Consider the following 13595-nt stretch of genomic DNA (forward strand, 5'->3'; position numbering starts at 1 on the left):
AGCATGTCTCCCAATAAATAATTAAGAAATGCCAAATCCTTAATTATATTGTTTTGTGTGCACGCAAGGTCATCTCATCAGTAGCTACATCATTCCATACAATCTTCATTGGACTTTTGCCTCATTTATCATGCAGGATGATAGCACGCAAGGATAACATTAAGTATGTCACACTAACCATAAATAAAGCATTTCTTAACTTTTAAATGCTCAATTTTTAATGTTCCTTTCCATGTAACAAAAATTAAAACGGAATTTGGATCCTGTTGTCAGGATTCATCTCTGACCAACTTAAAGCAAGCAGCCTGTTTTCTTCCTCCTCCAAATTTTGCATATTTATAAGTTTCTTCTGCGTCTGTATCTATCATTTTTTATTAAAAAGTATATAAAAAAAAACTTAAGTCTTTTCTTTGGTAAAAAACAGCATTGTTTTTTCTAGAATGCAGGGAGCATTTCAGGAAAATGGCAAAACTTTTGACTGTTTAAAGGTGGGACAGTAATTTTGAAAAAAATAAGCACTTGGTTCAAATGAACGTATTTCACCCATTATCTCCTTAACATCCTCACCCTGGTGTTAGAAGCAAAGAATCATAGAACAGTTGGAAGTGACCTTGAAAGGTCATCTAGTCCAACCTTCCTGCAGTGAGCAGGGACAACTCTGGGCATCTCTCTACCTCCTCTCTGGGCAACCTGTGCCAGTGTTTTGCCATGCTCATCATAAAAAATTCCTTATACCTAGCCTAAATCTATCCTCTTTCAGTTTAAAACCATTACTACATTACAAACAGGCCCTGCTGAAAAGCTTGTACCATCTCTATTATAGGTCCCCTTTAAGCAATGTAAGGCCGCAACAAGGTATCCCTGGAGCCTTATCTTCTCCAGGCTGAACAAGCTCAATTCTCTCAGCCTTTTCTCATAGGAGAGGTGTTCCAGCCCTCTGATCATTTTCACTGCCTTCCTCTGGACCCACTCCAACAGATCCGTGTCCTTCTTGTGCTGAGGGCTCCAGAGCTGGACACAATACTCCAGGTGGGGTCTCACAAAAGCAGAGTAGAGGCGTAGAATCACCTCCCTCGACCTGCTCGTCATGCTTGACGCTTCTTTTGCAGCAGCAAAATACATGATACAGTTGGTTTGGTGGGCTGTAAGCGCACATTGACAAGTTACGTCCAGCTCTTCATCCAGCAGTACCCCCAAGTCCTTCTCCATAGGACTGCTTTTAACACCTGTATTGAAATACCCCAGCCTGTATTGATAGTTGGGGTTGCCCCGATCTAGTGTAGGACCTTGCACTTGGCCTTGTTTAACCTCATAAAATTTCCATAGGCCCATTTCTTGAGCTTACCCAGGTCCCTCTGGATGGCATCCCATCCCTCAGGTTTGTCAGTTACACGTGGCTGTCGTTGGCAAACTTGCTGAAGGTGAACTTGATCCCACTGTTTATGTCATTGATGAAGCTACTAAATAGCACTGGTCCCAGTACAGACTCCTGAGCGACACTGCTTGTCTCCATCGACATTAAGCTATTGACAATTGCTACACTCTGAATGTGACCATCTAGCCAATTCCTCATCCAGCAAGCAGTCCTCCCATCGAATCCGTATCTCTCCAACTTAGAGAGAAGGATGTTAGGGGAACTGCGCCAAAGGCCTTACAGAAGTACAGATAGATGTCATCAGTAGCTCCTCCCTTGTCCACTGTTGTAGTCACTCCATCACAGAAGGCCACTAGGTTGGTCAGGCAGGACATGCCCTTGGTGAAGCCATACCAATTGTATCAAATCACCTCCCTGTCCTCCATGTGCCTTAGTATGGCTCCTAGAAGGACCTATTCCATGATCAGACAGAGAGGTGAGGCTGACAGGTCAGCAGTTCCCAGAGTCCTCCTTTCAATCTTTTTTTAAAGATGACTGCAAAGTTTCCTTTTTTCCTGTCACCAGGGACTTTATCTGACTGCCATGACTTTTCAGCTATCATGGAGAGTGGCTTGGCAACATCAGAAAATTCCTCAGGAGGTCACAAACCTGACCTTCTCTACAGTGGGAAGGTCTTTGCTCCTATAGTCCCTGTCTTGCAGTCTATCCACTCGAGAGGTGTGGAAAGACAGACTGTCAGTGAAGACAGGCAAAAAAGTTTCTGAGTACTTCTGACTTCTCCTCATCCATTTTTACCAGTTTCCCAGGCTTGCTCATCGTGCTAGGGTGGGGGTGGGGGTACACTTTCTTTGACCTTCAAAATTAGGAGAGTTATGAGAGTTGAAGGCCTAAGTTGTGCTTCCCTGAGGCAGTTTCTACTTTCATGACCAGCCCTTACTCAGCAGCTTGTCATTCCACAGAAGGTCCTACTGACCCTGGCAGGTTTGGAGAACTTCTATTTCACATGGATGAATGGCTCTTTAATAACTTACAAAATAAATGAGCTACTTTTTAACAGCAGCATGTCATGTCTTTGTCTCCAGTTCTTTAAGTATATTTATTGCCCTGCATCTATAGGTCTAACGATTCTTTAAAAAACCTTCAGGTACTTAGTTCCTTGGAGAAGAACCTTAGTTTCTAAGGAAACTTCAGTGAAATCTGGAAGGAGTGAATTTAATTATGTTGAACTATAAATTTCAAAACTCCACACAAAATTGGAAGTTGAAAGAGTTGCTGTGAGGATGTTGGCGGCAGCAAGGGGACTAACAGCACTGTGCCCGCCAGGCACAGTGTGGTGGAAGACTGGTATGGTGTGGGATTTGGGGCAGAGACCAGAGGGGAAGTTGGAGAGAGGAGCCAGCACTGTGAGGAGAGTGGTTCTGCATGGGCCTTTAACACTACACAGCCTTCAGCTGCAGGCTGTGATGCTGCTGCGTGAAGTTCATGGCCTCTCCATCGGGGTGTCCTGTGGGGTATAGTGCAAGGTAAAAACAATAGGCAAAGTGTACTCAAGAATGGGACACTAAAAGGCCACAAAGTCCCACCTGGACCTCAGTGGAGACAAGGCTCCTGATTCGTGTTTTAGCCAGGAGAAAGCTTCTAATATCACATATGACCTGGTCAGCTGGTGTTTCTCTCAAGTACTTCGGCAACACTACTCATGCGATACTTGCAGAATCCTCTCCCTAATTTGCTCTAATGCACAGGCTGCTTTCCCTCTATGTAAGTGTCTCCTGAAAATTTATGAGCTGTTCACTGTTGACAGTACATCATTTGGTTTCTCAAGAATATGCAATGCTCAGTAGGGAATAGGGTGAGAGATTCTTCTGTGTAAAAAATAATTTGTAGATACAGTAGGAACAACATGCAGAAAAAGATAACAATAATATATTCAAATGAGGCTGGTGATAGCCCTAAAGAACAGTATTTTTCAGTAATATTTTCCCTTTAAAACATTGTGGCGCTTATTTTTTTGAGCATATTTTTAATGTGACATATAAGGAAACTTTTTTTTTAGAAAGGCAACAATAATTATTAATTTTTTGAGCACATTTTTAATGTGACATATAAGGAAACTTTTTTTGTTTTTTTAGAAAGGCAACAGTAATTATTACTTCTTCAATTAGGTAACATTATTTATGTTTTTTTAAGATTCTTACTGTTAAACAGAAATGAGATAATATCCAGCTTATTTTCTATTATAACTGAAGTATACAGAAAACAGTTTTATTCAGGCATTCTCAAATTGAACTTGCTTGAACCACTGTCATTAAGGCTTCACTTTCAAATAGCATTTGAGTCAGTACTTTTTCATGGATTTTGTTGTGAGGAAGGAGCCTTTTGCGTTACTGTTTTCAATGGAGGGCTTTTTACTGCCAACAGGTAAACCACAGGGGTTATTATACATCTAGGGTGTGTATATATATGTATAAATATATTTTCTGTATATATATATATTTTGAAATAAACGTACAGGGGTTTTTGTGTGTTTGCAGGCAAGTGTATGCACATGTGTTCCATAGGCTGAAAATGAAACCTGTAGCAGTTATAAAATATAAACAGGTATTAGTAAACTTATGTTTATGTATAATATAAATAATTATATATTATATATATATAATATATATATATTATATATTATATAAATTTTTATATATATATATAAATTATATTTATATATATAATTATAAATATATATTTATATATTTATATAAATATATATATTTATATATATATATTATATATATTTATATATATATAAATATATATAAATATATATTATATTTATATATAATATAAATAATTATATATTATACATATAATATATAAATAATTATATATACATATAATATAAATATACATATATATATAAAAATATACATATAATATAAATAATTATATATTATACATATAATATATGTATAAATAAAGTTAATATAAGCCAAGTTGCTGCTTGATGGGATCAATCACTATAGCACTTTTCAGACATTTGTGCAGTATGAACACTGCACACTTGCCACTCATCCTAATTTGATGTTAAAATTATTTTTTACAGAGATTGCAGTAGGAGGCATTGGGTTTTATTTTTATGCACACTATGCGCTGTGTAAACTGTCAAGAATTCCGGATTAATGAAATACTCTATTCCAACCTCTTTCCAACACAATGTTTTGTGTTACCTGCATTTTTTTTGTGCATCCAGAGCAGAGGAAAGCTCTGATGCTGCCCCTCATTCGGACCACAGCTGCACCTGCCTGCCCTAATTCTGCATTTCCTGTCTTGTTTCCCTCCCCTGCATAGCTATATGCTGTCTGTCTCTCCATGAACTGCCACTGTATCTTGTTATTAACTTTTATTCAGTATGTTTAAAAATATCTTCTTAAAACTACTCTGAGACACTTCAGTTTTGTAGATCTGCCCAATAACATACCATTAGCTGTTTCACTAGCTGCGAGTGGGGTTTTTCTTCTCTCCCTTCACATCCATGCTCTGCAGCAATTGAATACACAGATTCTCTCTGGCTAGTATTTCTCTGCCTCATTTACCATTTCCTGTACTAACTGTGGAGTAAAATCTTTGACTCTTGTCTTAAAATAAACCAGGCAATCCTAATATCTGAAATTACTGTTTAAACAAAGGGATAGTTTTATAAAAGTGACAGAAGTGCATTCTACAGATCTGGGTTTTTCAGAGATGCCTGCACAGAAACTGATCCTTTATGAGATCATCTTCAAGATGTAAATAAGATTCTTCAGTAAGATACATATAATTTAAAAAAAAATTACTGCCATTTCCAAATTGCATCGAAACCCCTATTAGCTGAATGAGTTTTAATTGCACTGAGGACGAATCTTGGCAATACTCAAAATAAAATCAAAGCTATTACTGAAGAAATAATATCAAATCTTATCTACTGCTTATCTGGTAAAAAGGAATGTCAACTGCTGCTGAATGGTGAGGAGAAAAGACATACCTTCCAGAACCTCATAGCACAGAGATTTCATAATAGATGTTTCTAATGACTATTCAAGAAGCTTTTTAATTATGAAATACTATGTATGCTTCTGAATAGCCAGGGAACTGTACAAAAATGTAACTGGCAGCAGTAGAAGAGTGCAAATAAATCATTTCAAAGACAGAAAGAAAATTCAGTCTTAGTAACAGTTATGTAATTGGAACAAAATATGTATAACAAAAACAGGACACCATTTAGTCTCTCAAAAATATAATTTACAGTGAAAGCATTTTCCTCAACACTGTAATTTGCAATATAATATGTGCATAAGCCATAATGAAAATATCATTATAATTAACTTTGAATTACACAATCTTGCATCTTTTGTTTCAAAACTAAAGAATGCTTATTACAAAAGCTCTGCTTCAGTGTTTCACAGTGGTGTTCCCTGCCTTGATTGAACATGCTTGACTTACTGACTGAATCTGTTCTATTTCTGGCTCTCAGGACTGCTCTAAATCTGTGGGGACTGAGAGGCTGAGTAGGACTACAGATGCACATCTGTGAAAGGTTTTATGTGTAGGGTTTTTTTTCCTGGTAAACTGTGAGATTATGATTGATGAGCCCAGCATTAGGGTAATGTTATCAGGGACACTTTCTGGCTCTGTCCTTTGTGCCATCACCGAGGTCAAACCATAATCATGTTAGCATTGAACGTAGTGCTTTATTAATGTTTCATGAGTAACTCTGTAGTAATCAGTCTAGCTTTTTATGGATAAACAAAACTGCTACAACACCCCTGACCTATACACTGACTGCTTTAGAAGCTATTGCAAAAAGTCTTAAAAGTAACTTGAGAGAATATCTTTTCCAGCCTTTATAACAAGCCTAATTTTCACAAGTTTTAAAGAATCTATTATGATGGAAAACCATTTCCACTGCAATTTCTGTGTTTAGTTAGAAGTGTAAAACACCCAGCTGAAGAATCATATAAAACAACACCAAAATCCTGCCTGCCATTTATTAATTTGCACAGAATTTTAGTAAAGCTTGTTAACCACTTTGTTAAATCACATTGATTTATGCCACTGTGTCTCTGTGATGTTTTCTAGGCCGTTCCCCGTTCGCTTTGGTAAGTCTACGCATGAATGCTGAAATTCTTTCTGTTATTTAAAGAAAATGTTTACATTCATAAATGTGCAAGTATATAAGGATTTGTACTTACTCCCACATAAAATTACACATTATATGTGCCTGCAGCAAGTAAACAATATGCATGAACAGAAGGAAATAATGTCAGCTAAGGGAAAACAAGATCCCATTATATGTTCCACAGTACCACACATGATCCTTTCCACTGAAATTAAATGACGACCACTTATTTCAATAGACAAGGGATGAGGACAACACCTATGTGAAATATTCCTCTATTTTCTGTGGCTTTCCTGTAAACATGTTCTCTACTTGCTTTGTTAAGTTGCTGTAGAAATTCCAGGCTTGCACAAGCTTGCTGTGTTTTACACGTCAGCACCACACCCAGGCTTTTTTTTTTGTCTCAAGATAGATTCTTGAATAACAGCCAAAGCTTGGCCTGAGGATGACCTAACAGAGTAATACGTCTGTTGGCTGGTTCAAAACATGGAATCAGACATGAGGTAGGGAATGTCAAACTTTCCAATCCCCTTATATTTGTTACTTTGACCAGTACAATTCCGGTGACCAAAAACTGGCAGTTTGCTGGATACACTAATAAACTCCTATGTGAGGAAGTTTTTCTGAAAAATTATTATACACTCAAGCCACTACACTTTCAAAATGTAATTCCATTACTTGTTACTACACACACGATCTGCATTTTCTTGACAGGGATTATCCTGCTTTAGCTACTTGCTATTTTATAATAGCCTTTATAAAACACTCTTATATATCACACTCTTTAAACACTCCAAAGTTATTCACTTTAATTTCTATCCTCTGAACTACATCCAAATGCGAATACTTCTTCTGTCATCTAGTCTCTCAGCAGTGAATCCAATATTCCAGGTGCAGCCTCAAAAGAACCATAGACCGGTACAACTGTTTCCATCCTCTGTGATGCAATGATTTTCCATAGATGGCATCAAAATACACTTATTTCTGGTGAACAGAGAATTACAGTTTTATCTAATTGAATTGCTGCTCTTTGCCACCCTTCCCCTTGCTACTGCTCTAGTTTTGGTACTATTTTTGTTTCCAGACTTTGATTCCTATTGAGTATCTTTAATTTTTTCCTCTCAAGGTGATTTTCAGTGTATTTTCTGCATCTAAGTCAAATAAATCTATGCCTCTTTCTCCTGCTTTCTAGGCAATTCTCAACTTTATTATCATTTGTGAACATCATCAGACTGCTCACTTTAAGATAGCATATATCTGTGTAGAACTGAATTTTAACTACTAATCATGCTTTGCTAAAAGTAGATGCTGGGATGAATAAAAGCCATGCAGAAACTGCCTCCAGGCAAAACCATGTAATAACGGCATGATGCTCACATCTATGGGGACAGGAGTAAAAGACAGTATAGGAAGGATATGATGCATAAGTGAGGTAATTTCTGATGCTAGAGAGCTGAAAAGTACTCAATTAGCTGAAGACTGTAATTCTAATACTATTCTAATCTTAACATCAGTTTGTCTGTCTCCTTGCGGTCTGAGCGTAATTCCACGCGTATGGAATCAGTCCTTAGTGCTGCTACAGCTTAAAATTTAAATCGCGTTTCCAGCTTTTAACTATTAGCCTTTCTTGAAAGTATAGTCCTGAAGGAGCATTAATGCTACACTCTAAATTCATGCAAGTTGTTTTCTTCAACATCATAAAACATTTCTGTAGAGAGCTCCTATGTGATTTTCAAAAAAGCAGAAATTTCATGAGAGAAATCAAATAAACTAAAGGTAGCACTTTTCTTCAAGTGGTCTCATGTCACAGCACCTTTTATCCTCCTATTAATCATTCCATCTTTGTGGAAAGATGGAGAAAACAAAATCTAGGATACAAGAACGAACATTCTTTATAAAATTTCCCAAAGGGAGTCATTAATATGCTTCTCTCATTATATTCCCCGAAAGGTGGCAGCTTGTTTATCCCTTTTCACTAAAGTATCACACTTCTGTTCTTACAAATGTCAAAACTAAATCTCTTGGTCAACTTTAGTGTTCTCACTCCTTGGCCCAGTTCAGGTTTAGCCACAACCACAATCTTTTAAAAAGGGGCTATGTGCAGCAGCATGTGTACTCTGGAGACATGTACCTGTGACTGTGCCTCCCACATTTGAAAATGTGAATGGAATGTAGATACCCTTTGAGGCAATCTCCATATTTGCTAGTAAAACTGAATTTATTGCTACCAGCTGTGACAATTACTTGCTTTTAAAAATAATGTTACAATACATGCATCTATAAGAGAGATCAGCTGAACAAAAGAAGGAAAATGTTGTTCAGGTTCATCCTGCCAACAAAGGCTACTCCCTGGAACACACTTCTTGTACTCTGGGAAGTGCATTTCAGATGTCCCAAGTGATGAGGTTGCCACCACTTCCTTAGGAGACTGCTACACAAATATCAAACCATTTACTATTCTAAATGGAGGACACTTCTAAATCATATACATCTGGGAAGAGATTTGGTTTTATAATATTATTCTTTTGAATTTTAAATGGCCACTTTTTCTTTCAAGTCCCAAAGGACAATTTTCTTTAAAGAGACGGTTCTTGAAATTAAATTGCCAAAGTGATTAGAAGAAACACAACACTGCTAGACATACAATGCTACTACAAAAGCACTATATATGCAGTAATGCATAAGCTGAAAAGTTCTGCAACCGTATGGAAACCCACAGCTTATTCAACATATAGTCCAAACTCTGTAAGCAAGACAAGCAATACGATTTTAAGGAAGACCCATTTCCAGAATATAACCTTAAACTGAACTATTGCTGGCCAAATCAGAATATACCTTGTTTTCCTGAAAAATACGAGAAGCATATGTGCATAGTGCCTCTATCATTAAAAAAATCATCGAATTAATCAAAAACCATACAATATAGATAAATGTTTTTCATGCTTAAATTTTGCAGACTTCATGGTAATTTACATCAGAGCAGTTCTTTTGCAAAATTTCTTCAGAGACTGCAGTTACTGACTTATGTTCATATTTCTACACTTCCAGTTCATCTTCAATGAATAGGAAGTGCATAGCTTTGGTCAAGTAATGAATACAATACATCTTGCAAGATACCAGCATTTACAATAACTTTTTTTTTTTTTTGATGTAGAAAGTAGTGAGGAGGAACAGACATATTTTTCAGGCTATTCTGTACTGTCCAACTCATGCCCATCTCATGTTTTCTCATGAGAGAACAAATAAGTGAATTTCATTTTCCATGATTTGGGCATATGGAAGGAAAATCCACTCTAAAATAAAGCATTCTGTCAAGCAAGACAGAATGCAAATTCTCCTTCACTTTTTATTTTATTTCTATAAATCTAGTTCTAAAGATACGAAAAATGGCTTTAGTTTAGCTTGTTAAAACAGAGAACTCATTACTTAGGCTAAAGTTCAGCTTACCATCCTGTTGATACGGACAAAGTCTTCAGGCTTCTTGGCCCATGGGGGGAGATCAACATCATTCACAACAACTTCATCTTCCCTGATTCCTAGATTATAGCCATTACTGTTGACAAACATCTCTGGTAGGTAGTAAAACTCTGGAATTAACTCCTAGCATGGAGAAAACACACAATGAGAGTTCACATTTATACAGAGACGTTAAAGAGTGCTGCCAGAATCAGGCTCTGCTATACAAATTAAAGATTTTTTGGCTTTGCTTATGCACACTTGTTTAAGTGTTTTATAATCTGTTTTTTGAACTTAGAATCAAACATATTTTTTGTAATTAAATATTCAATCTTTGTTTTGCCCATAACTGTTATTATGAAAAGCATAACTTTTGAAAAGCAGAGCATACCAATAAAGGACACCTTTTCAGGATAACAGGTAGGAGAAACTGTATGCTTAGCCTTCAACATTATAAATAATGTCGTATATTTTAATCACTATTTAACTGAAATACTCAAAGGGAGGGAGGGAGGGGAGGAAGTTCCTGATATAACACTGTCTCAAATTTACTTCCTCTATATTCTTTAATTGCATAAGAAAATATGGCAACTTTATTACCTATATAAGGAGAAAGAATTCATGGTGAAATTATTTTTCTACTGTAAGAAAAAATTAAAAATACATGGAGGAAAAAGCACAAAAAAAATGTCCTTAAAACAAACACATGATATATAAACTGTGAAAGATCAATGACTAAGTAGCAAAGATCATCTGCACAGCATTAATATGTTATAGATAAGTTAGTGCAAAGTTTTTCCCAATTTCCAGGACAGCTAAACAAAAATGCATTTTGACATAATAAATACTGCCATTTGTTGCTGTCTATCATTTTAGCAGTAAGTACTGAACTGCAATAACAAAAAGCTTTCAGGCCTGCTACCTCTTTTCTAATATCCAGATATGGAGTAAATTCACTAAATTACATTATTAAAAGCTTTATTATGTTCAGCTGTGTAACATGATCAAAACTGATAACACAGCAGGTGAAACCTGAATCTCTCTGTGGTCCTTTCAAAGGCTGCAGACACGCGAAGCATAAAAAAAATCACTGCAGACACAAACTTATCTAATTAAAGCTGATCTGCAACTCCATAGAGAATAGACCAGTTAAAACATAGATGGTCCTTTCAAATATGTTCATTAAAAAAAAAAAAAAAAGGGTAATATTTATATTACAATTTTAAGTATGTTTTGGGAGGCAATTTACTTACTTCTTTACATTATTTTTAATATGCTGAAACCAGTCTGAACGCAGATTAGACTTCAATGCAATGCAAATCAATACCTTACCAGTGCAAAACATTAACCAAGTGAGACAAGCCTAAGCATGAATAGCTTAGTTTGAAATGAGCTATAATTTCAAAAAGCAAAAAAAATTAAAAAAATATTGCATGCAGTAAATAATAAAACAGCCGCTAGAGCAAAACCAAACTAAAATCAATCCTGAATATCCTATAAAAGAAAAAATATTATTTTACTGACAATCTTAAGTTTTATTATATACCTCTAATATACTCAGAATGTTTCTAAAAATAACCTTTGCCCCTCTCCGCTAGACAGGATTTGCTAACGCTCAGGTTCCTTAGGAAGCCCGTTTGCTTTCTCTAATGGAACCCAAAGAAGAATGAATGATCCTCACAGCAGGAGAAAACTAGACATTAATCTTTCCAGAGCTCAACAAAGTACTAGTAACTTGGGCCTAACAGCTGGCCACAACCCAACATGGGCTACCATACAAATCATTGACAAATTAAAAGCATTGCCTTAAAGAAAAGTAATATCTGTAAAGACCTCAGAATGATAAAATATCAGTAAGTCAAAATTAAATTAAAATTTAATATTTAAATGGAACAGAATTTATTAAAAAAAAGTAAGCGAAATTAATTTCTATTTTGTATAGAAACCTTGAAAAACATACCAGTTTTCTAATTATTACCATTTTGTGTGCACCTTGGTGGTGTACTAATCTGTAACGTCAAATAGCAAGCAGGTTTAGATTCCATCAAAGATACTTTAACTCTTAAATTTCCTTTTTCAGTTTTAGATATTCTAGGATCTAATTGTGAACTTTTACATGCAACAAATCTCAAAGATTTGTGCTACCCAGAGACACATCTAGTGTCTAACTGAATTCTACTAAACTTCTGATTTCAGGGGTATCTTGAAACAAAGGGATCTAAGTCATTAAGTATTTTTAATGGTATTTCTATTTAGTAATTTTATCTTTGTTGCTATTTGCTTTCAGTGTAATTTAATGTTCCTTTGCCTGGTACAGCACAAAACATAAATAGAAATAGAATAAATAGAAAGCATGCAATTAACTTTCTTCATAAGATTTATTATGTTGTATATGTTTAGTTTGACCTGTCTTACTCCTATGCTCTGGAAACTAACCAGTGTCAGACATCTAAATCCTCTTCAAATAAACTCTCTCTAGAACCCTTATCTTTCCAGTCACAAATCTGTTAATTCAATTTTACTTTTTAGTCAAAGTAACAAAACTAAACATCAAAGTAACAAAACTAAACATAGCATTTTAAAAAAAGGTAATGAGCCAACTATGTTACAGCCTCAGGATTCTCTTCGGTGTTACTTTTAGTGCAGCCTACAATTTTTTGTGCTTATTTGAGTACTGTTTAGCACAAATTGAACCTTTCCTTGAGATACGGACAATTTTGCATGTGGCCTTTCATAGATACTTACATATTTCCTGTACTTTGCACTAACCACTGTTTTTGATATTTGTGATATTCCTCTTGCAGTTTTGCTGTCTCCACTATTGATTAGACTAAGAAACCACAGCACTTAAAAACAGCTCAGATAAATTCACCCCCTTTTCATTTCTAGAGAATGAATGAATATAAACTAAAACAGAGAACCATTATGAAAACTTGTGGCACCTTGTAAGTATGAATTTGCTAATATTATGTGTTCACTTTTTATTCTGCTGAGAAAAAAAATTGAAGAGGTTTTCTCTTCTACCTCATGCCAATGGCAGGTGCCACGTGAGGATGGAAAGGTGAAGATTCACTTCCCTAGGGCCCCTGAGCACAATCCGCTAGGAGAAGTACAAGCTGGGAGAGGCAGACAGAGGAAGGATTATCAAGGACAATGCAGGCAGCAAGGATGGAGCCTGGGAGGTTGCTTGGAAAAGGAAGGAACAGACAGGAGCGAACCTCAATGGAGACAGTGAGATGACAACTGAAGGTCACAGAGAATTTCTTTAAGCAAAAAGCCACTGAAAGTTGTAAGAATGAACACAAGAATGAAAGAAAGGATAACACTAGCAATGGCTAGAGTTATTTTTGAAACCTATTAACATTTTTCTTAGCCAGAGTTTGGCTCTTTTTCTTTGTTTCCTAAGTGGGTTTGTGCTAGTTCATATTCTAACAAAGATTATGGCTAGAGAGAGACAGCTGTTTTGATGCTTCAAATATCTCTTTCAGGGTTACATTTGGAGAGGCAACCTTGCCCATTCCTCTGTTCCAGAAGACATTCAACTATACCAACTTCCCAGCCAGGTATCTGTCTACCCTGTTGTTCAAGAATTTGAGTGACAGCAGCTCCACAACCCTT

At 36.1% G+C, this 13595-nt stretch overlaps 1 protein-coding gene across 3 annotated transcripts in view; it reads right to left on the reverse strand.

Annotated features, from left to right (window-relative positions):
* The window catches only part of NBEA (neurobeachin), a 510937-nt gene that overhangs the window by 52215 nt on the left and 445127 nt on the right, over positions 1-13595 (reverse strand). For all 3 annotated transcript variants that reach the window (XM_065678397.1, XM_065678396.1, XM_065678395.1), the window contains one exon: positions 9969-10121. In XM_065678397.1, coding sequence (XP_065534469.1) covers positions 9969-10121 — 153 coding nt within the window. The remainder of the gene's footprint in view (positions 1-9968; positions 10122-13595) is intronic.

Source organism: Lathamus discolor, chromosome 4 (genome assembly GCF_037157495.1).
Source record: "Lathamus discolor isolate bLatDis1 chromosome 4, bLatDis1.hap1, whole genome shotgun sequence".
Lineage (NCBI taxonomy): Eukaryota > Metazoa > Chordata > Aves > Psittaciformes > Psittacidae > Lathamus > Lathamus discolor.